General features: G+C 47.6%; 2 protein-coding genes across 2 annotated transcripts; one reads left to right on the forward strand and one right to left on the reverse strand.

Annotated features, from left to right (window-relative positions):
• Positions 1-16085: 16085 nt before the first annotated feature.
• LOC109736251 (uncharacterized) lies at positions 16086-19432 on the forward strand. The gene is made up of 2 exons (XM_020295472.4): positions 16086-16557; positions 16820-19432. Exon 2 carries the CDS (start codon positions 16846-16848, stop codon positions 19087-19089), a length of 2244 nt encoding a protein of 747 aa, XP_020151061.1. The 5' UTR covers positions 16086-16557; positions 16820-16845; the 3' UTR covers positions 19090-19432.
• Positions 19433-19852: 420 nt separating this feature from the next.
• On the reverse strand, positions 19853-22905 carry LOC109736252 (APETALA2-like protein 4). The gene is made up of 10 exons (XM_020295473.4): positions 22126-22905; positions 21959-21984; positions 21819-21849; positions 21600-21687; positions 21328-21473; positions 21162-21206; positions 20920-21020; positions 20712-20839; positions 20449-20607; positions 19853-20352 (listed from the first exon to the last, which is right to left on the reverse strand). Exons 1-10 carry the CDS (start codon positions 22506-22508, stop codon positions 20155-20157), a joined length of 1305 nt encoding a protein of 434 aa, XP_020151062.1. The 5' UTR covers positions 22509-22905; the 3' UTR covers positions 19853-20154.
• Positions 22906-26346: the final 3441 nt, after the last annotated feature.

Raw genomic sequence — 26346 nt, forward strand, 5'->3', positions numbered from 1 at the left:
TACATTGTAAGATTTGAACCGAGGACCAGGCATACGGGTAATTATTTCGAATTCGTGCCATACTAAGTTTCGAAAAGTTGACATTGACTCAGTTTGTTGTGCTATTTTGTAGGTCATATGTTTGAATCCATCCAAAAGTTTTCTCACTACCATGGTGTTCATCATATACATATGAATTTGTATTAAAAAAGTAGTGTGGATACAGTGAAATGCGAAATCCACGTTAGAATTGGAGATCGCTACGTGACACACACTCTAATTCAAATAACTAACTATGTGACACACACTCTAATTCAAATAACTAATTATTTGACACACACTCTAATCCACGTTAGCGTGGGTACCGTTTCGATTTTTTTCAAATAACTTCTCATTAATTAATTTATAGTACTCCCTCTGTTCACTTTTATAAGACCTTGAAAACATTTCAGATAATGTGCAAAACAGTTCATTTTAAGTTGTCTGAAACGACTTACAAAAGTGAACGGATGGAGTATCTCGTTTCGAATGACTAATTATTGCAAGGAAAACACGGGCATGGTAATACATACAGATTCGTTTGCAAATGAAAGAAGATTCGTTTGCATTCTCAAATGTAGGCGCACCAGGCAGACCAGGGTCGTGTCGGGGTGGACGCTGCTTCGGTGCCTTAAAGGCAACTGCCTTTGGGTCACTGACATGTGGGCCAGCCACCTGTTGGGCCCACATGTCATGGACAAAGGCAGGTGCCTTAAGGCACCGAAGCATAGTCCTGTCGGGCTGGTCGCGTGTGTCGGACGGACGCGTAGCACCCAGCCACCCACCCCCCCTCCCCCCAAAAAAGGACGACGACAATATAAGTTCGCCCTTCCACGTTTCGGATTGAAATATCTGGCGGCCCCAATTCCAGCCCTGCAAAATCTCTCTTCTCCACCGTCCCCTTCCGCGCCCAGATTGCTCAAATCCCTAATTCGCCGCCAACCCTCGAATCGCCCGTCTCGTCTCTTTCCCCACCGTTCCCCACCTCTGTGCTGGACGACGACGACGGTCGCGCTTCACCACCGCACCGGAGCTACCTCATCTACGCCCTCGTCCACCGCACCAGGTGGTCCACTGACAACGTCGGCCGCCGCAACCGACGTGCCTCACAGACACCGAGTTCTACCGCATCAGGTGCGCTTCACCGACGCTGTCTCCCAGCTCACCGGGGCTACTTCACCGAGCACATCGTCGCACCTCCGCCCCCCGAGGCCGTTGGGGCTTCACCAACGGTCTCGTCCACCGCATCGTAGCGCTCCGCTGCCACTCAAGATCTGCATTCGTGCGCGGCCAGCCAACGCCAGCGCATCACCCTCAACAACTCTAAAGTGACCCACACTCTAGCTAGGCGAGCATGCCCAAACGCTGGCCCGAACTAGGTATCCACACATCACTCCCTTGTGCACTGTTCCGACGATGTTTGGATATCTTTTCACTGCTCTCTTAGCTTACACGCCTATGCAACTCTAACTGTAACTCTTATTTCTTCTGGAGATATCATCTGAAACAAGCAAATCCATTTTTTAGCGAAGCATGACGGCGCTACGGGATCTGGTACACATCCTGCACACCCGTATAACCTTGTAAGTATCTGTCCTACGGTACAACATCAAGGTCGATTCCTCTTATTTGATCAACCATTCGCCGTGTCAAAAATGCAGAGGCGGATGCAAGGAGCACAAGGCCTGCACATCCAAGCAAGTGGTAACATGGACTTGTAAATGGAACATCCCAAACGCAAGCAGAGCTGCAGTGAGCCTGTACAACGAGCTAGCGTAAGTCCCTGCATTTCATTTAATTCGTACTGGCATTCGTGTATGATTTGTGTGTAGTGGTTGATCCACGAATTCAAGTTACCAGGGGCGAACATTTAACTTAAAAAATACGAAGGCACTTGCACTCCGGAAATCAACATAACTTGAGAAATGTGAAGCTACATGCACTTTGAAAACCAGCTAATGATCCAAAGTAGTTCAGATTATAAACACTAAATGATGCAAGCACCAAAAAACACAAAATGCAACATGGTGTACAAGGACTACAAACATGGTCTGTACCTGCTTGAATTATTCGTTCTCTGGCTGAAAATATCAAAGTGTAATTGCACGTTTAACCAGTGCGCAAACTACATATCAATATATCTATCCTGCACAAGTATGGCAATAGTTTCAAACAACAGATTAGAAAAGTATTTATGCTATGTTGTCATGATACGGGGACTTTCTGGTAGATGGCCTCGACGTTTCCTCAAGCTATGAAAATGCACTATAATTTGCTTGTCATCAATGCCTGCAAATCTCTGTCTCTCTCAACATAGTAGATCATCATTAGACACTAAATCCTTCAATGAGCTTGCAAAATGCTTGCATTAGATCCCTCATTAGACACTATATGTTCATCACCAGGAGCATGTAAAATGTTTGCATCAAATCCTTCATTAGCAGTCTGTTCATTAGACACTTCAAGCTCAAGAACAACATGAGCTTGTATGTTTGCACCGGAAACTTGATTAGATACATCAGATTCAGTCAGTTCAGTATTGATTGGGGGAGTTATAAAATAAGTAGAAATTGGTTTCATTTTCTCATAGATTCCCTACATACAAGCAGTTTTACAACACCGTCAGGTTTAACTATTGGCCAGAAATTGAAGAGTTGAATTAGATATAATCAGGGATGTGATGTACCTGCTCGTTGCGCATGCTACTCTTGCAAGATGCGACTGTCCGTTTGCGCAAGCTCGATGCCATGCCCGTGCTGCCGCCGCTGCCTCCCACGCAGGCTACACCCAGGGTTGGATCTTCATCTTCTTGTCCTTCCGTTCGCTTGAAGCCCGGCGACCGCCCTCCAACGAGGGCGCGAGGAAGTGCTGTGTTGGTCTGTCCAGCGGCGGCTAGGTTAGGAGCGAACCAGACTGGAGGCTGGAGCGAATGAATTGGGATTTTTCCTGCTGTCGATCGATATGGGAGGCGCTCGTTTGGGCCGCGAGCCTGCTATAGGGCCTGCCTTGCACTTATGTTATTGGCCCATCCAAATTGAAACATTTTTCTTCATTTTTTACATTGCCTGCTCGTGCGTTGGGACAACAAAACTAGCGTGGGCCAACCTGGACGACTCAAACTAGGTGCACACTTTCCAGCCACCTGAGGCGGCTGCCCATACCAGCCCCTATGGTGGCGTCGCCCCTTTTTGCGTGTATGATTGGATAGTGAAAAATATTTTAGTGGCGCTTTTGATTTACCCACAGAATGGTTGAATTGCTTGTTTCTATGAACTGAGTTCGCCAATAATGTGAAGCATGCCAGTCTTTTCATCCTATTGTAGATTGCTTAGATCTCAATATGCCAAAAGTAATCACATAAAATATACAGTAAAAGCCAGTGTGATGTGTTTGGCTATCACTAGTCTGACTACACGTCCTCATATAACATATCAAGGACGCACCATCTTACCAGATTAACCATTCGATTTACCCATGCAGTGTGGGAAGAAAGAAGTATTGGGACTGCGTATCCAAGCAATTGATGCCATGGACTCCTTCGTACAACCTTGTAAGCGAAAAAGAAGTTGCAGTGTGCCTGTACAAAGAACTAGTGTAAGTTCATTTACCTGCTTCTCGGAATTTTAGTTAGCCACTTATTGCAAAATTGTTCAATTACGTTGCTTGGCTTAATTTAGTTTGCTACTGATTACATAATGGCACAGCCTGTTAATCATATTGTAGACTGCGCCTATCTATGTGTTTGATACTTACTGTTAAGAATTACCTGTTTGCCTTAACTTAAATATCTACTTGTTTGTTTAACTGCTTTGCTGCTGCAACAGCGGGTTACAATGATGTTAATAACTACTTTTCAGCATCCAATTGAAACTCTTTAATTCCTTGTTTGTTTAACTGGTTTGCTGCTATAACTCCCAGTTGAGATGTTTTGCTAACTTCAACTTTTCTGAATCCAATCGGAACTTTAATGGCAAAACAGGTTAGCCCAAGATCAAAGAGCGAGGTCCCCATGGACGTTGCATCATCCCACAGCAGTGGCACCGGCCCAATCGTGCATTATGAATTGCCAACTGCTGATGCTCTAGAGGCTAAACTAGTGGTAGAAAGAGATTCTGCTTCTACACTTAGAGATGAAGTTGACATGTTGAGGAAGCAAACAACACAATCACAAGCAGTACTCAAGACAACCATTAAATATTTGGTGGATTTCAAAACGAAGCAAGCTGAGACTGACCAGATTGTTAAGGTCCTGAAGGAAAAAAGGAAATTAAATTCCTACTTGGTAAATCATAGGTGAAATGTTCTTTCCATAGGTGAATAACCTTTGTGTTGTCTGTTCATGTAATCAATCAAACCATTTGTTTTAGAGATCATGTAATAATTGTTTTTTTTGTTTTTGTGGTTTGTAATTTTATTTGAGCACAAGTCTGTATCAATTGATAAGACTCGGAGACATTTCATTTGGATTGCTGTGCCAGACCTACAAATATGCCAATCAGGCTGAATGTGCATTCAGCAATAGTAGTAGTATAGATGGACCATAAGTGGCACGCATTGGAAAGGGCCAAGATGCTGGCTAAAAAAAGGATGCTGTTGTAGCAAAAAAAAAAGTACAGCGGCCTGGCTTATGTATGTTAGTTGATATTATTGATCCATATACTCTATAAGTGTTTATATGTCTATTAGTTCTGTACATTCTTGGTTGATTGACTCGGTATTTGAATCTTGATACATCGCTTGTGTACATATCTAAATGGGAGTACACATTATGCTGCGTGTGACATTTGAGTTGGACATGAAGTGTTCCAAATATTCGAATTCACCTTAAACTGGATTCTAGTTTCTGAATTTGAGTATCGGCATTTGTAAACCATATTCATATATGACAGTGGAATACATCTTTGTCGTCCTTTTGAAGATATATAAAAACACATAGAATGATTTATAAAGATTCATATAGGAATACAAAATGGATTCGAATTTAGTTGCCAGGGTAAACGTGGATGCTTATTGTCCCAAAATTCGAAAGAAGCAGCAAAATGTCCACTCCCACGTCGGCTGCCCGAAGCCAAGTGTTTGGGAGATGGAAATTAATGTCTACCCATTACACGGACAATCCATCGGCCCGATTTCCACTGCTCTAAATAGGGGTAGGTTAGTAACTTCAATTAGACGTGACACGACCGCCTCTGAGCCCATTCCGACACGGTGGGCGTCAAACATGGGCGGCAAAACTCATTTGATTCAAGCTCGTCCGAAAGACCTCTGTTTCTCCCTCCATTCCCCATTCATACATGGTGGGCGGCAAAACAAACTCGACTCGGCCGAAATCGATGTAGGCAAATATTTTCAATAGGGGCAGGTTTGTAACTTCACTCAGACGTGACACAACCGCCCTACCTGTCAGCCCCGTTCATACACCGTGGGCGCCAACCATGGGCGCCAACCACCCTCTCCTCGCCCGAAATCGCTCTGGGCAAATATTGGCGAGATGCGAGATTACCGTCCTATCCCCAACCGACGAGACGTCCAAATTTTAAACGGGGGCTAAGTTCGTAACTTTCCCATATTTCAGACAGGCGCGTCCCAAAAACATGGTTCCCCGTACCTCTCCCTCCATTTTCCCATTCATACACCGTTCGCGCTAGAACACCCCATCCCCACACCAGCCTCCGTCGGCCACCCCATCCATCGCCGCCGTCCTCCACCACATCCATCGCCACCGTCCTCCACCATGCCGGAGCGCCTACCAAGACCGCGTCGTCCACTGCTAGAGATGGACGTTTCTCATCCACGGCGACAGACCAATAGCCTTGCATCGCGTCCTCTCGCTTCATCGGCGCCGTCGTCCTCTTTGCCGGGGCCGCTCACACGACCTTCTCTTCCACCGCACCGGGACTTATCCCCCGATGCACCCGTCTACCGTCCTAGATCTGCTTCAATGCCACCGACAGCCATCGCACCCCCGATGCCTACACGGCGCCGCAAGAGAGGTGGTACTTCATATCTCCTCAACTTTCTGATCTCAACCAGAAAATAGATCTTAACTTGGTTACTCTACTTTCATTTCAGCTCTTAGAATTTAGTTCTTAGTTCGAAGCAAACAATGGATGCTAAATATCATTTCTCCGGTTTGCAGCTTCAAATCTGCCATGGCACAACCATAATACGGTTTAATTGATCATGCTTAGGGTTTAATTGATCATGTTGGTTCCGTGGTGGTTTCTTTAATAGAAATCGGAGGGGAAACCCTCTTTTGCTAAAAAAAATATGCTTAGAGTTTCCCCCTTTTATGATCACTATACGATCAGAATACGTGCTTCGTGTAATAATAACACTGCTCCACCCATCAAGCTAAACAAACTTAGTTGTTCAAATACGAATCTGATATTATTAAAACAGAGTTGTTAAATTGGTCAGCTAAATGTTCCTAAATTAGTTTCGAAAATGCATGTTCGCCGCTCGGGTGTCTATCTCTACAGGGTGCCCACGGTGGGCCGGCCCACCCTGTGATTTTGGGTCGTCCCAGGCCCCGATTCCCCTCTATTCTGCTGCGCACTTCCGATCTCTACTCGCCCCCAGCCGCCTGCCTCGCCGGCGACTTGCCGTCCCCGGACGGCATGACTCTAGGAGGAGACGCCGGACTAACAGGAGGCCAGGAGCCGCTCACCCAACAGCATCACCGCTGCCCGGGCGCGCCGCCGTGCCTACCTTCCCAGTCCGTTCAGGGCTCAGGCGTGCAGCACCCACCAAGCCAACCCGATTTATCCTGAGATACGTCCTCAACACTCAGCAGCCACTCCTCATCATCCATTTTCTAATTGATTCATTACTCATTAGGCAGGACTGTCATTAGGGTTTGTTGTGTGCTCAGTGCTACCTACACTTAATGGTTTAGATGTATTTCGGTAATCTTTAGTACCTCTAAAGTTCACAGGGTTTTCAAAATTCTGGCCCTCGGAATAGAAACTAGTCATTTTGGATTGTTGGTCGTAGTGACATTGACCCAGATTACTACTGCAAGCCAGGTTTGTTGACAATTTTACTTGTCTTTCTTACTCATTCGATATAATATCCAATTATTCACGTCGATTAGTTGCAAACAATAAGTGCTAGACAAACTTCTTCATTCAGATTTTGGACGGTCTCTTACTGCAGTTACATTTCTGCATACTTGTCCTAGTAAGCTCACAAGTAAATGATTGATTCACTACATATATGCTTGCCTTGTCATATTTGTTGTCAATATTCTTTTAGGGTGGACCACCCTGTTTCTAAATACTGGAACCGTAGACATGAGTGAATAGTATTTCTCTATGTGATCTCTTCCATCATGTGTGGGTAACGAACACTGCATTGTATAGAAACAAAGTGTCATTTCCAGCTTTTACATAGGTTTCAATCTTTTACATGGAATACAATCTGCCTACTTGCTTTGTGTCACACTACCAACACTCCACCCTTGAAGCTAAACATTACGCCACTCATAATTGCTTAGTTTATTTGTTCAAATACGAATTTCATATGATTCTAATGTTCCTACTTCAGTTTTGAAATGTGTGCCTGCCTGTTATAGAGACATAAGGGGTTTGTATTTCTGTGTGTGGTCTGGTCAGCATGGTTGGGGAGGTGAACTTTGCATATGCAGGGGTTTATAGGGAGACACTCTCCGAGTTGAATCCGCAATGCATTCCATAGATAATCTGACTACTTTTTATGTTTTCATGAATCTCAGATTCTGAACAGCATCATAATGATTATGAGCTTGCGCGCATGAAAAGAATAAAGCAGAATAATGCCATGGCTGTCAAACTTGGCATTAAGGGACTGAAATCAAGTCTGGATGCAATGCAATGCAAACGCTCTCCACCTACAGATTCATGCTCAGAATATGATCCTAACAGTGATTCTGAGCTAGAGGGAGACCTAAGTCAATGTAGCTCCCTAGTGGAGGAGTCAGAGGAAGATGCCCTATCTTATTCACCCATCAAGGTACTTGCTCTAACTTTCCAAGGTTACATTGCTCGCACATATCTTGCAATTGATGCTTTGCATTGCTTCTACTTTGTTGAACTGCCATTAGCTTAGTTTACACATCGTGTATGTGAATACGCCCTGCCTATCCATTTTCAGTACATATTCCATCTGTCATCATACCATATTTATCCATTCAAATGTTGTTCTTGTGTATCAGACGTTCAAAAGGAAGAGGGCGATTGCTGATCGTGGAGGAGCACAAGCAAAGTATTTGGAAAAGGTAGTGGCACCTGATAAATCAAATAGCCCATTAGGTGTAGTTGCAATATCACCTGACCCACAAAATACCCCAACTCTAGCAGACTCTAGCCCTACTACACTGGTCATTTCTGATGCCCCAACTCAGCAGACCCCAACTGCAGCAAACAGTATGATTATGCCAGTTGACATAGCACCAGCTGTACGACGCAAAACCCCCATTCCAGCAAAGAGTACACCAAATCCAGTTGCCAAATCCCTTTCGGAACCAGAGAGAGCCCCAATTGCAGCAAATAGGACCCCTGTTCCATTTCTTCCCAGTTTAGAAGACGAAGCTTATGTTGTTGTCAGGAACTTTGTGTGCATCTTTCCTTCATGGAAAGATTATACCGCAGACACAGAACAATTTCCAGTCTTCCTCCGCAACTTACGCGTAAGTAATGTACTAATGTTATTCATGGTCATTACTGCATATGTTTCTGCTGACAGAAGACACAAGATTTCATTCTTTTAAATACGCGAGGAGCAAGCTGGATTGTGATGACGAGCAAGGGTTGGTTGCGCTTTTCAATTACTCGTTGATGAAGTATCGTTCCTACCTGAGGCAAGCGCACTTCGATGGCAAGCCTCTGAATGAAATTTCTGTAAAGTCTCCGGTGCTACATTTATCCGACGGTGACTGGAATAATCTTGTTACACATTGGTCTTGGCTGCAGTGTAAGGTACTGTCTATGATATCACATCACAATTTGAACTACATTTCTGCATTTGCCTTAATGTCTCACTTGTACGAAAACTGTTAGCAGAAGAACATTTGTTCTCAAGGGACCACAAAATCTCGCAACTATACTGCACACTGCATTGCTCTTGTGAGTACCTCTTGCCCTGTATGACCATACTTACTTTCATAGCTGTTTGATTATGTAGCATCACTGCACATGTTAGCCTCGTAATCGTCCATTTGGTCGACATTATAAGATCCGTATGGACTCTTACATAAATTTAGAATCAACCCAATGCTTTTGAAGAGGTTTAGCTCTGCAGTCCTCTTGTAAGGACTGAACGTGGTCTATCACTGTACTTACATTAACAGCTACTCCCTCCGTCCCATAATATAAGAACGTTTTGTACAGTACACCAGTGTTCAAAACACTCCTGTATTATGGGAAGAGGGATTGGTTCATTTTGTAGCATTCTGCATCTTATCTCCCTCGCCCACCATTTACTAAAAAAGATCATATCTATATTTAATCTTACCAACAAGTAGAATACACAGACAATGCCAGTGCAGAAGTGTAGCCCATTGCTCTTGTCAGTACATTTTGTCCTATAACGCTTGTACTTCTAGGGATTGGTAGTTGATTATGTAGCATCAATCTGCATCTTATCTTCATTATCCTCTATCCCTTCCAGTATTATCATATCTATAATTACTCTCTACAAAATGTAGAGTACAAGCAATGCTTATGAAGAAGATTCTGTGCTGAAATTCTTGAGTTATCCTTCCCTTGACATGGAGAAGGGCATTATAAAGTCGGTGTTAACTGTTAATGTAAGTCAGTCCTTCTAAAGCCTTTATCCTCAACTGCTATTTAATTTGCTCATACTCCCTATCGTTTACTGCTGTTTAGTTTGCTGTTTCTACCAAAATGCATGTTCGTAAGAACCGTAAGTTCTAAGTTTTACTTGTAAAACCAAATTCCTTATTCATACCATGCACATTACTTAATACTCCCTATATGTATGCTTGTTTTTGTGGATCTACAATCCAGTGTGTGGTGAAGCAGCCCACATTTGCACCTTGTCATCTCCTGTTTTATCTTACTGATGTGGCTGATGATATGAACAACATGCCATGCACATTATCCAAAATAGATACAATGATTTTCTTTGCCCTTCATCTATGCTTGTTATGTTGACATGGTAATCCAGTAGTGTGGTGAAGCTCCCTGCATTATGAACAATGCCAAATTATGCTATTGATATTTTGAACTTACTATTTATTTTCTAATTTGAAATTGGATAGAATTGACAGAACAGTTATCATCTTTGTTTATACACGTGCAAAACCTGTCATCTCTCTGCTTTGTTTCAGGGTGATATGCCTGATGGCACGCACAAGTCTGCTGAAGGCTGTGAGACAAACCCAACATATATTGCAGCAAAGAAGGCAAAACATCTTGAAGATAGCGAGACAACCCCAAAGTCTTGTCTTGATGCAGTGTTCAAGTTACTTGAGACTAACAGTCAGACAAGCTCACAGAATTCGTTGTCAGAATCAGTTCGACTTCTTCAGTCCCAAGTTCTAGTAGAAAGGCATTCTGCAACTCAACTTCGACTTGAAGTCCTATCTCTAAGAAAGATTGCGGAGAACACCAATGAGAACCTCATCGCTAAACAGCTACACCTGGAAGCTATGACCGACATGCTAGGCCGGTCTCACAGCCTTGCTCAGCAGCTTGCGCAGCAGTTCCCCCGCAAGACTAACCTTTCTTGAACTGTCTTGGAAGTGGTCTTGGTTCAGTATTATTTTGTTACGCTGCAATGGTGCCCAGTTTTTGTAATCTGCTTCTTCGTTGCGCTTTATGATCACTGGTGGCGAACTTTGATGCCCAGTGGATGTAATATGTGTAATAGCCGTGATAGCCTAGCATAAGTTGTTTGCTTATTTATTTCCTTGTTGTCTTGTTTATTTGTTTGCTTGTAGTCAGTGCAGTTCTTTTTCCGCGGTTTGCTAGTGGCTGCAATAACCTATTTTTTAAAACTAGGCCACAATAACCATGGGCTAATATTTACTGTAGTGACACTGGGCCTCCTACGGGCCGTAGAAACAGTGGGCCTTCTACGGGCCGTAGAAACAATGGGCCTTCTACGGGCCGTATCATCAATGGGCCTTATACGGGCTGTATGATCGATTGGCCAAACATGGGCCAATAACCGGCCGCATTATGCCCGTAAACGGGCTAGAGTTGAAATTGTCCGTTCATGGGCCGACCATAACGGGCCATCGTTAATAGGCCGTATTTGATGACGCTATGAAAACGGCCCAACGTATTAACGGACCACAAACGGGCCGACTGTAACCACGGGCTGAATTTGGCCCACAAGCAGAAAATGACAGTAACGGGCCGTAAGTAAACGAATGCTGGAAATGAGCCCAATAATAAATGGGCTCTGAGAAGGCCGAAAGATAACATGGGCTGGAAACGGCCCAACGGAATAACGGGCCCTTAATGGGTATAAAGTGATACACTGTTCATTACGGGCCAGTTTCACCACGGGCCGTTAATAGGCCAAGAGTTACATAGGGCCTCATATGGGCCGAAAGACGTCATGGGCCATACATGGGCCAGAAGTGAAAACGGGCTGGAATCATATTGGATGGCCCAGATGACGCTACTGGGCCTAATTCGGATAGGGCGTAACGGGCCTTGGGTTAGCGGGCTGTAAATGGGCTATATGCGAACAGGCCGTTAACAGGCTTTCCATGGGCCGGCCCGCCACCTTTTGACCAAGTCAAACGGGCCGGCCTTTTCACAGGAATGGGCCTCTGTTGGGCCGTGCCACGTGTCGACGTATCATAGGCGCCTTCTGTCCAATGAGTGGATGACATCTGTCCCAACGATGAGCCGACACGTGTTTCCTCCAGCCAATGATGATTTTACACGTGGAAAATCCCCATTGGTCGGGGCTGTTAACGGGTTATCGGATCCAAAACCCGACCCGATAGCTTAACGGCGTTCCGTTACGGTGGATGACATGTGTCGGTCACCCTTGACGAAAGCACTTCTGTGACGCACGATTTATCGTCGTGGAAGTGGACACTTCCGTGATGATAATTTTGGTAATGTCATGGAACACTTCTACGACAGCACATGTATGACTATCTTGATTCTGTCATAAATTTGTCATGGATGTACATGCATGACAAAAAACGCGACCTACTGTGACAAACACGTATCATCACGGAAGTGTATTTTTTTTGTAGTGAAGGGAAAAAACAGAAACTGGCACTGGGCTCTGGGTTAATAGGTTAGTCCCAAAAATAATATAAAAGTGCATAGTAAGGCCCATTAAACATCCAAGATGGATAATATAATAGCATGAATACTTCATAAATTATAGATACGTTGGAGACGTATCATGAAGGCCGACGCAGAGCACAAAGATGATGTCACTATATATCGGGGTGACACTGCACAACAATAGTTGTTCACACGTGCCATGTGCAAATCTCACCTCTGCATGTCGCTATTGACGACATGCAATTGCTTTTGGCTCCACTCAAGTTTTGAATTGAAGGAGGGGGCAGTTATTTTTTTTGAAGGTGAACAATGTACCTAAAGCCATGATGATATGCATTCCCTACGAAATATAGTTCCTATACAAAACATAGTTTGAATATCTTATATCATTTGTCTTGTCTGTTTGGAGAGATGACAAGTTAGATTTCCAAGGTGTGAGTGCACAAAAAAACCAAAATTGAGATGAACAAAGCACCTAGGCCGACAACGAAGGGGGAGGACTCAAAATGTGCACCAGGCCCAAGCCAAAAGAATTTGTCCATCCAAAAATAATCAAGGAAAAAAAAGTATGCTAACACCCACAATATCATGAATAAAAGTAATTAGGTACTATTAGAAGAAATGTCTCCCACAAACAAACATGTTATGCAATGGACTATTTCTTATTGTTATCTCTAGCAATTATTGTTTAAATGCCATGTGTTAAAAAAATCTTACTCACTTTACGACCAAACTTGATCTATCTCAAAACCCTCTCCGAGACATGTCTAAGCTAGTGAAAGAAGAGCTCAAAATAGTAACTACCGATGAACAAACAATGCTTGAGGTATTTGATCTCGCATGATTATACATCCAAGACAAAAAAATTGTAGGGTACATCAAAGACAGTTACCCATTACTTTTGAGGTAAGTTTTTTTTTCTTCTCATAAGGCCCAAGAGCTCACTTGCTGGCAGTTCACACAATTTTCACAAGTGTTTTCCACCGCCAAGTAAAGCCAAGCGACGATGTTGAGGCGGATCATGTGACTCATAAGTGCGTCCGCACTAGCAAGCATCGTGGCAACAAGGCGCCAGCCCTAGACAACACCGCAAACATGAGGTCGTTATGTTTGGAGATGTATCGCTCAATACGGTAGCAAGACACCCACGGCTGACTTGGTAGTGTCGATGTACTGAAGTTCTCGTACTGAAACTCACGGGAGGCGATTTCTCTCGACGTCATGCCACCGAGAATGAGGCGGCAATCGATGGGCTTCGACGTTCTGCCACTACCATAGATGGAGGCGGGGCCATCCCCTCCCTCCATGTCAGGAGCCAGGTGTCATTCTGCCACATGTGCAGGTGCGGAGCGACCAGAACCGGCCCCTCCCTCCATGCTAACACCAAACGACCACTGTCGCCACCAGAACGAGCCGCCGACGTGATGTTGTCACCGCTCCCATACCAAAGCGGACCTAGCATTGTCGTTGGAAGCCGGGAATTCTTGGTCACGTCCCTGTAAGGACCAACGCTCTAGAGCGTAGTCTTCATTGTTGAAACCTTGAATCGAGCTGAATAACCTCACACTAAATCTAGTTGTCGTGTACGCACTGCGAGAAACCCTGGCCTCGCTAGCCCAAGGAGCTGGCAAAAAATATGCCGGAGCTCCATCTAATTCGTCTCGACAGACAAATTTGAGGAGGATTGAAGCTCGAAAGACCGACACGAAGAAGAAGTGCCACCATTTCGCCTGAGCACTGTCCTCGCGAAGACTAAAACTCTAAGATCTCTACTAGCTAGGGCCGAGGCAGCAAGAGTTTTCTCCCCACCAACGGCCAGCAGAGTGACAGGTAGAGAGGAAGCGAATCCACAGACTTACCGACGGAGATCGAGGGGAAGAAGACTTTGTCCTGGTCACCTTGGAAAAGAGGAAAGAAAGATGTGGAGCCTTATCTCGAATCCTTCTAGCAACAAACCTAACCTGACAAAAGTCATCAAGCAACAAAACAAATATTCAAGGAAATAGTTTCGCATGGCCTCTTAAAAGAGATCGTCCATTACTTCCAAGGTAAGTTTTTTCAAAGAGCCCAAACAGTTCATTTGCGGGCAGTTGACATTGACTTCTACATATCATCCACCCGTGATTAGAGTTGTGTGACTACATTGAACCGGACCATGGGCCCACAGAAGAAAGCGTGTGGCCACCATGGTCAAGGTGTCGTGGACACTGGCCATGACACCAATGCTAACATGATGCCCTCATGTTTGGAGATGTACCATAGCAAGGGTACTCGGCGCTCGAGGACATACTTGATAGTGCCGATGTTTTCCTCACCCCCGAAGCTTATACACGAGAAGCAGGACGGCGGATTATGAGGCACCCTTTATCTGCGGTTTCGAGGCCGAGTCCGGCCTCTCCACATCAGCAGCCAGGTGTCAATGCGCCACGTGTGCAGGTGGCCCAGATGTAAAAGAATAAAAAATAGAACATTGTCAACTGTTTTAGAGGTAAGCGATTATACTTGCCCAAATGTTCCCTGCGATTAGGTGGAAATTTTATCTCTCAGGTGGGTCCAAACCAGTTCCCAGCTCAGGATCAGCTCAGCCTTCCTTTCCTCTTCCTCCCTCGCCTGAGCCCTTGACCACCACCCAACCCTCTGAGCCACCAACGCGATGTTGTCAGCGCTCCCATACCAAAGCGGACCTAGCATTGTCGATGGAAGCCGGGAATTCTTCGTCACGTCCCTGTAAGGACCAGCGCTCCAGAGCGTAGTCTTCGTTGTTGAAACCTTGAATCGAGCTGAATAACCTCACACTAAATCTAGTTGTCGCGTACGCATTACGAGAAACCCTGGCCTTGCTAGCCCAATGAGCAAGCAAAAACTATGCCAGAGCTCCATCTAATTCGTCTCGACAAACAAACTTGAGGAGGATTGAAGCTCGAAAGACTGCCACGAAGAAGAAGTGCCACCATTCACCTGAGCACTGTCCTCGTGAAGACTAAAAATCTAACATCTCTAGTACCTAGGGCCGGGGCATCAAGAGGTTCCTCCCCACCAACGGCCACTAGAGTGAAAGGCAGAGGGGAAGTGAGTCCACAGATTTACCGACGGAGATCGAGGGGAAGAAGACTTTGTCCTACTCACCTTGGAAAAGAGGAAAGAAAGACGTGAAGCCTTATATTGAACCCTTCCGGCGACAAACCTAACTTGACAAAATCCATCGAGCAACAAAACAAATATTCGAGGTAATAGTTTCGCATGACCTCTCAAAAGAGATCGTCCATTACTTCCAAGGTATGTTTTTTCGAAGATTCCAAACAGTTCATGTGCGGGTAGTTGACATTGACTTCTACGTGTCATCCACCCCGTAAGTAGAGCTGTGTGACTATAGTAAAGTAGATCATGGGCCAACAGAAAGTTTGCGACCAACATGGTTAAGGTGCCATGGACACTGACCAGGACACCAACGCTAACATGATGCCCTCATATTTGGAGATGTACCATCGCGAGGGTGCTCACGCTTACCCCGCAAAAAAAAAGAGGGTGCTCACGCTTGAGGACGGACTTGATAGTGCCCATGTACTTGGAGTTCCTCACCCCCGAAGCTTGTACGTGAGGAGGACGGCGGTCGCCCGCCACTGATGGATTGGAGCGTCCTTTGTTTGTGATTTCGAGGCCGAGTCTTGTCCCTCCACATCAGCAGCCAAGTGTCATTATGCCACGTGTGCAGGTGTGCCCAGATGTTAGAAAAAACATACTAAACATTGTCAACTGTTTTACAGGTAAGCGGTTATATTTGCCCCAAAGTTCCCTGCGATTAGGTGGAAATTTTGTCTGTCAGGTGGGTCCAAACCAGTTCCCAGCTCAGGCTCAGCTCAGCCTTCCTTTCCTCTTCCTCCCTCGCCTGAGCCCTGACCACCACCCAACCCTCTGAATCCCGACGCGCGTGCCCTACTGCCGCCGGCCGCCGCCGCCCACCGCCCACCGCCGACGCCCCAACCCCCCTCCCCCTCCACCGTCATCCCATCCGCCCCTCACGCGCGCCGTCACCGCCGTCCATCGCCGTTCCTCTCCCCCGCCCTCGTCGCAAGGCGAGGCGGCCCTGTCCCGACCCGACCCGGCCCGGGGCGGCCGCGCGTGCCCTACAGCTCCCGACGCCTCACTCCGCCCGCCCGCCCCCCACGCGCGCGCGCGTCGCCGCAATCGCCGCCCCCGCCCTCCCCCGTCGCGACGGCATCGCGGCCCTGCCGCCTCCGCCCCGCCCGCAACCCTTGGCCGCCATTGACTGGGTCTCAAGGTACGAGCTTGCTCCCGTCCATCGATTGGTTAAGTCCCGCCGACCCGACGATCCGAAAAAGAGAGAGAAATTCCCACTGACGCTCGCGATTTCCGTGCGCGCGCCGTCTAGAATCTAGATCCGTCCCCCTGTTTCCGTTCATCTGTTCGTCTGCGGGTCCGATTGCCGAATTGGGGGGAAAGACGGCGGATTTCGAGTGTCCTGCTGCAATTTGATTGATTGATTGCGCGTGCGTTGCTGATTTGATTGTTTGTTTGACCAGCTGCGGAGTCCCCCTGGTGAAGATTGATGATGGCCAACCACGAGCTGGTTCTTGGGCACGGGCAGGACGCCGCGGAGCTGGCGCTGGGGCAGAGCCACCACGACTTCGGGCAGGATCATCATCACCATCACCATCATCATGTGCTCGGCCTGGGCCACAGCCACGACCTCGGCCTAGGCCATCCGCACGACCACGATCTTGTTCTCGGCCAGTCGCACGACCACGAGCATGATCATGACCTCGTCCTCGGCCACCACCACGACGGCCAGCTCGTCCTCAGGCACGACCACCACCATGGCCACACCAGTGATCTTGCTCTGGGGCAAGGGCATGAGGACGAGTCGATGGACGACGGGGAAGACCACCATGATCTCGGCGATTTGGCGCTCACCGAGCCTCATCCCCTCGGCGAGGACGATAATCTTGATCATCTCTCGCTCGAGCAAGCCCACGACCTCGCCCTCGAGCCTGGAGATGACTACTCGCAGGGCCCTCTTGCCGTCGCCCCTGTCGTGCAGTCGCGGATGATGGTTGTGAGCACCGAGTTTCAGCTCGTCGTGGGGCAGGAGTTCCCGGATGTCATGAGCTGCCGCAGGGCTATCCGCAACACTGCCATTGCCTGCCACTTTGAGATCCAGACGGTCAAGTCTGACAAGACGCGGTTCACTGCTAAGTGCGCTGCTGAGGGCTGCCCGTGGCGCATCCATGCTGCAAAGCTTCCTGGAGTGCCCACTTTCTCCATCAGAACTATACTTGACAAACATACTTGTGTGGGGATAAACCATCTTGGCCACCAGCAGGCATCTGTTCAGTGGGTTGCAAGTACTGTCGAAGAGAGGCTGCGGGAGAACCCACACTGCAAGCCTAAGGAAATTCTGGAAGAAATCCACAAGTCACATGGGATCACACTATCATACAAGCAAGCCTGGAGAGGGAAAGAACGGATCATGGCAGCAGTTCGAGGGTCTTTTGAAGAAGGATACCGAATCCTGCCTGGGTACTGTAGGCAAGTGGAAAGAACAAACCCAGGAAGTATCGCTAGGGTCTATGGGAACCCAGATGACAACTGCTTCCGGCGACTCTTCATATCGTTCTATGCGTCGATATATGGTTTTGTAAATGCATGCCGTCCGCTCATTGGTCTTGATAGGACTACTCTGAAAAACAAGTATCTTGGTACCTTGTTTCTTGCCTCTGCTTTTGATGGTGATGGTGCTCTGTTTCCTCTGGCGTTTGGCGTGGTTGATGAGGAGACAGATGAGAATTGGATATGGTTTTTGTCTGAGCTGCACGAGTTGCTGGAGAAGAACACAGAGAACATGCCAAGGCTCACAATTTTGTCAGACAGGCGCAAGGGTATTGTTGATGGAGTCGATTTCAACTTCCCAACTGCATTCCATGGGTTCTGTATGCGCCATGTCAGTGAAACTTTCCGGAAAGAGTTCAGCAATTCAGTGCTTGTCAACCTTCTCTGGGAGGCTGCCAATGCGCTGACTGTGATAGAGTTCGAAACCAAACTGCTAGAGATAGAGGACACATCACAAGAGGCTGTTTGTTGGATCAGGCGCCTGCCTCCTCGCCTCTGGGCCACCGCTTACTTTGAGGGGATACGGTATGGTCACCTGACAGCAAATATCATGGAGTCGATGAATTCTTGGATACTGGACGCGTCTGTCCTTCCCATAAATCAGATGATGGAGGTCCTCCGTCGGCAGCTCATGACGTGGTTCAACGAGCGGCGTGAAGCGAGCATGCAGTGGGCAACCATCCTCGTGCCCACGGCCGAGCGCCGCGTGCAGGAGGCCATCGAGCGCGCGCGGGGCTTCCAGGTGGCCCGCGCCAACGAGGCGGAGTTCGAGGTCATCTCGCCCCACGAGGGGACCAACGTGGTGGACATCCGCAACAGGTGCTGCCTGTGCCGCGGGTGGCAGCTGTACGGCGCGCCGTGCTCCCACGGCGTGGCGGCGCTGCTCTCGTGCAGGCAGAACGTGCACCGCTACACGGAGAGCTGCTTCACGGTCGCGACGTACCGCAAGACCTACTCGCAGACCATACACCCGATCCCGGACAAGACCCTCTGGAATGAGGGCCAGCCCGCCGAGGACAGGCTGGAGGTGATCATCAACCCGCCAAAGTCGCTTCGGCCCCCCGGGCGGCCGAGGAAGACGAGGGTCCGTGCGGAGGACCTGGGCCGGGTCAAGCGGGTCGTGCACTGCAGCCGCTGCAACCAGACGGGCCACTTCAGGACCACCTGCGCCGCTCCCATATGAGCTTCCGGGGTACATCTGTGCTGCTGCTGCTGGTGGTGGTGGCGGTGTGAATGAAGAAGAACAAGTTAGAAGTTGGCGCCTATTATGCAAACTTCCTGCTTGCAGATTAGTGTTCCTTTTTGGTTATACAGTGCTAGGTTACATACCGCTGTTGGTTTAGCCGTGACGATGATGGTGATTTAATAATAATGCCGTTAACTTATGCTTGCCCTGCTAGACTAGACCGAGGGAATATATAAGAAGAGTAAATGTGTTGCTCAGGCAGGTGCTGGTTGTTCCATGGAATGATTGAATTATGTATGTGACCCCTGAATCAAATGGCACTTACTGGGACTTGGATGAACCCTGGTGTTGGTTGTGCAAGCTGTGGTGAACCATACATGTCTTTTTACCCCTTTTATCACCTGTTCCAGTTCTTTCTGCACCTACATCGCGATGTGTTTCTTTTGCTCCCATGTGTATATGCTGTGGCTGTGCTGATGCTGCACTTTCTTCATCCTTATATTTTCTTGTTTGCCGGTATATATACTGGTATAGTATGGATTCGTTCATCATTTTTTATGGTGTTGAGTGAGTCTTGTTGATCCTGATGTGTTTTGTCAGGTCACACAACACATGCCTGTGAAGCCAAGTGCCAGAGCTCCACATGAAAATCTGTAGGAAACAGTGCAGCAACTGATGATGATTCTGGGAAGCTCATGCATCCCAAAAGTAACCAGATTCATTCAACAAGATCCATCATCATCATCATCATCATGGCCTGTCATCATCATCATCCAGATTGAAATTTCTACTGAAGGCATCATCAGGTTGTGACAAGATCTGCTGGACATATCACTACAAGGTTCTTGGAGCTACAGCGTTCGTCGCTTTCTCTACGAAATACTATGGCTAAGCGCCACCGGGATCGGACCGGCCATGCACACCGGGGTTGGCAGGCGATGATGGCGGCGCGTCGGCCTGCTAACCTGACAAAAAGGGCGGCGCCGCGCCGGAGGGTGACGGCGGTTCCTTCTTCCCAAAACATGTTACGCCGACGCTGGAATGGTGCAGTTCGGTGGCTGCTCAGCGCCACAGCTGCTCCCTGCTGCCCGGCCTGTGGTGGTTCTGCCGCTGGACGCCTCCCAGCCCCGGCGCCGGCGGGAATCCTGATGATGCTGCTGCTGCTGCCTCGGCGGCGTACGGCTGCCAACGATCGACGCCGGCGCCGGTGGGCCACCCGAGCATGTGTGGCTCTGCTCTGCCGGCTCCGCCGATCTGGCCCTGTTCAACGGTCACGAGACATGATGCTCTGGGCTGGTCAGTGTGTGGTTTCAGTCAGGCGATCATTGGTCACAGGTTTACTACTGTATCACATACCATCTGGAGCATGCTGCTGCGCGGGATGGTGGGGCGGTGATCGCCGTCCGGGCACCTCAGCGCCGGTGTTATCGACGTCGGCGATGGCCTCATCCAGATGCTCCTGTTCCTGCCGGGGCGCCACGGAGCCGCCGCCTCCTCCTCCTCCGGCATCTCAAACTGACGCCGACAGCACCGAATGAGCAGTTTCAGTTTCAGTGTCAGTGCCAGAAGCTATTCAGTCATGTGCAAGTTAAACAGAATTCAGTGTGTCCTAGGCATACCGTCAGGCTCGTCCTCCGGCTGCCCGGCGTGGCTGCGGTGTGGAGGGTTTTGCCGCCAGTGACCATGGAGGGATCGCCGCCGCCGGAGCAGCCCAGGCTGAGCTCGAGATCAGGCTCGCCGTCCCAAGCTACAACCACAATTCCCATTTTCAGAACATCCCAAGTCTGCAACAAAAATGAGTTTGTTGTCGTCAGTCATGGAGCTCACCTTGCAGGCCGAGGTTGCTGTCGCACGTCACCGCTGCCTTGGGCTCGAAGTTGGTCACCGCCTCCTCGCCGCTGCAGTCGAGCGCCGCCTTGTCGTACGCCCTGATCATCCAATCAATGACACAGCACAGGACGGCAAATCATCAGCAAGCAAACAAACAGCAGATAAGATCATCCATGGCACAGAAACAGAATGAGCATCAGTGCAGAAACTGGAAGGAGATTGCATATATGTATGCATACTTTGCAGCATCCATCTCTGTGTCATACAAGCCAAGGTACACGAACCTGGAATGATCAGAACTAGATCAGTTAAATCTTTTCATGTTCATTCAAATCTGTGGGGAACTGACAAGCTCAAACACATTATGCTCTGACGAATCATATGAAGAGAAGGTAGATTGCTCACTTCTTGCCCATGAGCTGGCCGATCCTTGCCTCCCACTTGCCGCACTTGTGCAGGGTGACGCCGCGGAACCGGGAGCTGCCCCTCACGAACCCGGCGCCCTGCCGCCGCAGCACCTGCACCAGCTCCTCCTTGCTCAACACGCTCATCTGCCATGGCAGCCAGCAACATCAACAACATGCTGTCGTCGTCAGAAACAGAGCAGACATCGCCGACGAGGAAGATGCAGCAGATGGACAGGGGCGGAGAGAGAGCTCCTGTGTGCTCGTTGTCACCTTGCCGATGTCCTCCTTGTAGTCGTCCAGCACGAAGTTGATGTCCGCCTCCACGCCGCGGAACTTGATCGCCGCCTGGTCGTACGCCCTGAAACTCAGACAAGCTCATGTTCCTCAGGTTTCATTCTGCACAAATGTGTTCTCTCCCGGCTCTTATTTTTTCAAAGCAAAAGACAATGTGCATATTATTATCGACCATTTTTCTGGGGTTTTGCTGACCTTGCAGCAGCTTGTGCTGTGTCGAATCCTCCTGGTAAAAATGGAAGTGAAAAGAGAAACAAGAACAGAGTCATGAGCAGAGCATCGGGGAGGAATCAGTGAAGAATGAGCTCTCACGCAAGGAGAAAGCTGGGACTCACCCAGGTACACCTGCTTCCCGCAGTCCCTGCAGATCCAAGAAACACAGACGAGAGATGGAGATGAGGGCAAGATCAAGGGAAGATGGTTTGCGTAATGATCTTGGAAGCTTTGCTGTCGCCATGGACTGGAAGGGGAGGGGAGGCAGGGAGGGTGACGGCTGACATACCAGATGTGGGACTCCCAGCGGCCGGTGCGGCGGTAGAAGGTGACGCCGCGGTACTGCGAGCTCCGGGACCGCGGCCCGCGCCGGCTCTTGGTCCTCGACGGCGGCCGGGCCCAGTGCGCAGCCGCCCCGCCCCATGCGAGCTCCGGGACCGCGGCCATCGCCTGCTGCTGCGTCGCCGTCCCCGTCACCGCCAAGGAGGCCGCCGCCGTCGTCGGGAAGAGCTGCTGGGTGACGAACGCCGGCCGCGCCGCATTGAAGCCGCCGCCACCGCCGAAGACCGCCCTCCTTCCAACTCCAGCGCCACCCGCCACCACCACGCCCGCCTCCTCCTCGTCTCCTCCGTGGAAGAATGCCGCCGCCGCCGCCGCCATGGCCGGGTGCATGTATCCACGGCTCTGCGCGCGCGTCCTTGGCTCCGATCGGCCGATGGCTTCGACGTGATGGAGTATATACCAAGCAGAAGCAGAGCAGTAGCTGGTGGCAGCTCTCTGTCACGTCCACTCCGCTCTCTTCCTCTATCTGTGTGTGTGTGTGAGCAGCTGGTTGCGCTGTGGCTGTGATAAAGAATCTGCAGGGTTCGTGTTTGGGCAGCTGCTGATGCCGATGCCGATGCAGATGGCGGAGGCCGGGATCAGAGCACAGCGGCAGCAGAGCGGCCTGCCTCTGCGTGTCTGCCCGCCAGAGGAAAGGGGAGGGAAGGAAAAGATTTCTGAGCAGGGCTATCACTTCACTTCATGCCACGCCTCTTCTTTTCATGGATCTCTTCCTCTATCCACCTAACCATCCCCCATGAGTCATTTTCCTTCTTTCATGTAGTATACTCCCTCGGTTCGGTATCCACAACTGTCACGAGCACAATGCTCCCCGGGTGAGCAGTAAAATCGAAAAAATAGCAAAAAAGAAAGCAACTCTGAATTTTTCGAGCATCGAAGATGAACACGTTTTCTAAGGGCCTGCAAAATCTCATGATGGTTCGACATTGGAGGAGTTCAGAACAGAGAAAAACAAAACCATTGCTCCACAAAAGAAAGAGACCTTTCTCAAAAACGCCGATTGTCCTATGCCAAATCGCCATGAAATTTTGCACGCACCTAGAAAACTTGCGCATCTTTGGTGGATTTCTTTTTCCCACTTTGTTCCTTTTTTCGTGTGGCTATTTTCCGTCCTCCCCCTTAGTTCCACTTTACAAGCTTGTGCTCTTAACCGATGAAATGGGTATTATAGGTCATGAACATTATACTATTGAATTCGTATCTGATACACGCCTTCAGGCAACAGTGGCTAATTAAAAAATTGATGAACATTTAAGGCCGTTTTCTTTTGTACAAATGCAAGTCTACAGAAGTAAAACTCATGGAATTCAATTAGTGAAAACAAGATAAAGCATAAAAAATATATATGAAAAGCATAAAAATGTCTTCAGAATTACTAACATAGAGTCTTGCTACTTGAAATGCGCATTTAATGCCACAATACAACCCCACGATACCAAATGACACCTACAACATGTGAAGCTAAAAATTATGAATCCATTTTTTTTTGCAGAAGTGTGATAAGCGTGTTGTAGTTTTCTTTTTTGAAATGGAACACTTCGATTCCATAAATCACACTGACGCAGTAATAGTGCTGGTCATCCGAAAAAAGGTCATCGGCCCAAATTTGTCAATTAATCTACCGACTGACACCAAAGGTGTGTTGTAGCTTTTGATAAGATGGGAGTAATACCTTTAAGATGTAGGTGTAGAAATAACATGAGGTGGTCGACGTAGATGGCCTCGACACTCCTACAAAGTATGGAAATGTAACACAATCTGCTTGTCATTGATTTTGCAAATATCTCACGCTCAACAAAGCAAACCATAAGATCATTGAGCCAATCATCACCCATCTTATTACAAAGATCTGTCTCTATAATGTTCATTTATGGCCGAAAAACCCATCAACTGGCGTTTTTGCCACTGGCAATATCAACGCAGGTGTAATGAGGCGATAAATCAATGAAAACGCCAAATGTTGTCTAGTTTGCACCAACTTGAGAACAAGACAACTCAAACAGTCACAAGCCAAGAATTCAGGGCTCTTTTCATAACGTCAATATAAATGTTGAGTTGATCAGCCAAGAGATTATGCTCTTGTGAAGATAAATCAATAGAGTATATGCAAGCTCAACTATCTTATCATGATCGATATTTCTCAATGAGTCTCTAAGATCAAAGCAAGCAATGCACTTTGACAACTGCGTGGAAGTTTCACTAAATCGATTATTGGTCTCAACTATGCTTCCATCCAACACCTCACTGAATATGGTTAATTACCTTGTAATGATGGAAGCAAGTAACCATTTTGCATGAGCTTCTTGGGTAACCTCTAGCTGAATGTTGCCATCCATATTGGGCACTAGAATATTTCTTGTAGCACAAAAGCTCCCATCTATCATCTCTCAACTTTTGTAATAGAATTTTCATTGAGACAATCATATTCTTAGCAACAACTATGATTGGATCGATTAGAGCCTCTTTTTCGTTTGAGGGACATTGATCGGCAGTTTGTGCGATAGAAATTGGGTCGGCAAACGCAAGCCAGTGCAGACAAAAACCCAAACTCTTTTTCCCTCATGTCGTATCCCGTCGTGTTTTCCTCAAAGAAAGAAAAAACTAGGTGCCGCCCCCATTAAAACTCCTCGCCAATGGCTATCTTCTGCTTGCGGAGGAAGCTAGCTAGGGGGGAGGAGGTGGTGTTCCGCCACCGCTGACCCGAGGCGGACGCCCAACTTGCTCCAGTGTTGGATCCGCCATTGTCAGACGTTATAGTTTTGAAGTCAAATTGATGGTTAAAGTTAAATCTTGAAAAATAGGTGCACCTTATAAGCTGGATTAGAGCGAGCGATTAGGTGCTAGTATATATTTAACAATTTTGCGCATCAGGTAGTAAGCTGTTGCTCACTCCACTAGAGGTACTTGTCCATTTTAGACATGGATATGCTCTTTGAGATGCAACTTTGAACTTGCTAGTAGAAAAATATATATACATTTAGAATAGGGCTTCAACGACTCACTAGCGCGAATGCCTCTCCACCCCATCCTTATCATCTCATCCTAGACGCCGCACCACGAACCCCTCCTTTCTCCTACTTCACCGCCACACTGCTCCATCCCACCCTAAGCTGTTGTGCTAGTTAGATCTGAGCATTGAACGTAATCATTGGCCGCCCACTGTATGTGAGGCACCATTGCAATGATCTTTCAATGTCACCTTGTTTCCTCCTCACATCCCATTTCATCCTCAACCGTCCTTCCTAAAATCGCGCTTTCTCAAATAGTTTGCTCCGCAAGTCATTTGTTCAATACCCCTGCCCATCCCACCTCCAACAAAAAAAAAGAATCACATACTTATAACCATGATAAATCGAGTGATGTTATCTCCCCTCGATTATCAAGCAATAACCTTGTATATATGTCACGGTTAGAAAAATGGATTGCATGCTTTCTAGTTTCTAGAATGTTGTATGTTCAAAACAGCAGAATTATCATTGTACTTAGTAGCTGCGAGTTCATATCATACAAATGTCAGATGCCCGATCCAAGGAGAATATCGGGTGCTCCAGCACCTCCGATGCACCCATGCTTAGGGGTCTCCTTTGCCCACTGGGAGATTTTTTAGATTTTAAGCAGGGACGAAGCTAGAAAAAGAGCTTGATGGGGTCATATCCATGGCAATGGGGTCATCTTCTATAAATCAACAGTGATTAGTACTAAATTAATGAAGGATTTGGTAATTTCATTGGGGTCAATTGACCCCAATGCCTACATGCCAGCTCCGTCCCTGATTTTAAGGATGTATCATGACAAACAAAAACAGGGAATAAACCATAGGTTTGTCATGTGGGTAGTGGTGCGTGCACATATACATGTGTAGTACTTTCTCTCTAAAGAAATATAAGAGCATTAGTCCATTAGATCACTAAAGTAGATTTCTAGGGTACGGCCCTGGCATTAGATCACTAAAGTAGTGACCTAAACACTGGGAAATACACTTTGGTTCCTGGTTGTATATGCACCCTATATGGGGATTTTTTTTAATATTTTAATAAAAAGTGAAAATAGGTAAGAACTATTTTGACAGAACACTTGACTTACTTTTGCACTGATATATAAATGTCGACGAAAAAAAAGTTGACCTCACAGCAAAAAAGACAAAATTTATTTGCTATTATAGGTCACT

Source organism: Aegilops tauschii, chromosome 7, assembly GCF_002575655.3.
Source record: "Aegilops tauschii subsp. strangulata cultivar AL8/78 chromosome 7, Aet v6.0, whole genome shotgun sequence".
In the NCBI taxonomy this organism is placed as follows: Eukaryota; Viridiplantae; Streptophyta; class Magnoliopsida; order Poales; family Poaceae; genus Aegilops; species Aegilops tauschii.

Bases quoted from the DNA above. Each gene is read 5' to 3' on its own strand.
- LOC109736251 (XM_020295472.4), top strand. From the start codon at position 16,846: ATGATGGCCAACCACGAGCTGGTTCTTGGGCACGGGCAGGACGCCGCG.
- LOC109736252 (XM_020295473.4), bottom strand. From the start codon at position 22,508: ATGCACCCGGCCATGGCGGCGGCGGCGGCGGCATTCTTCCACGGAGGA. The intron at 21,850-21,958 runs GTGAGTCCCAGC...CATTTTTACCAG, and splicing joins CGGGAAGCAGGTGTACCTGG to GAGGATTCGACACAGCACAA. The intron at 21,207-21,327 runs GTGAGCAATCTA...TGATCATTCCAG, and splicing joins GGCCAGCTCATGGGCAAGAA to GTTCGTGTACCTTGGCTTGT.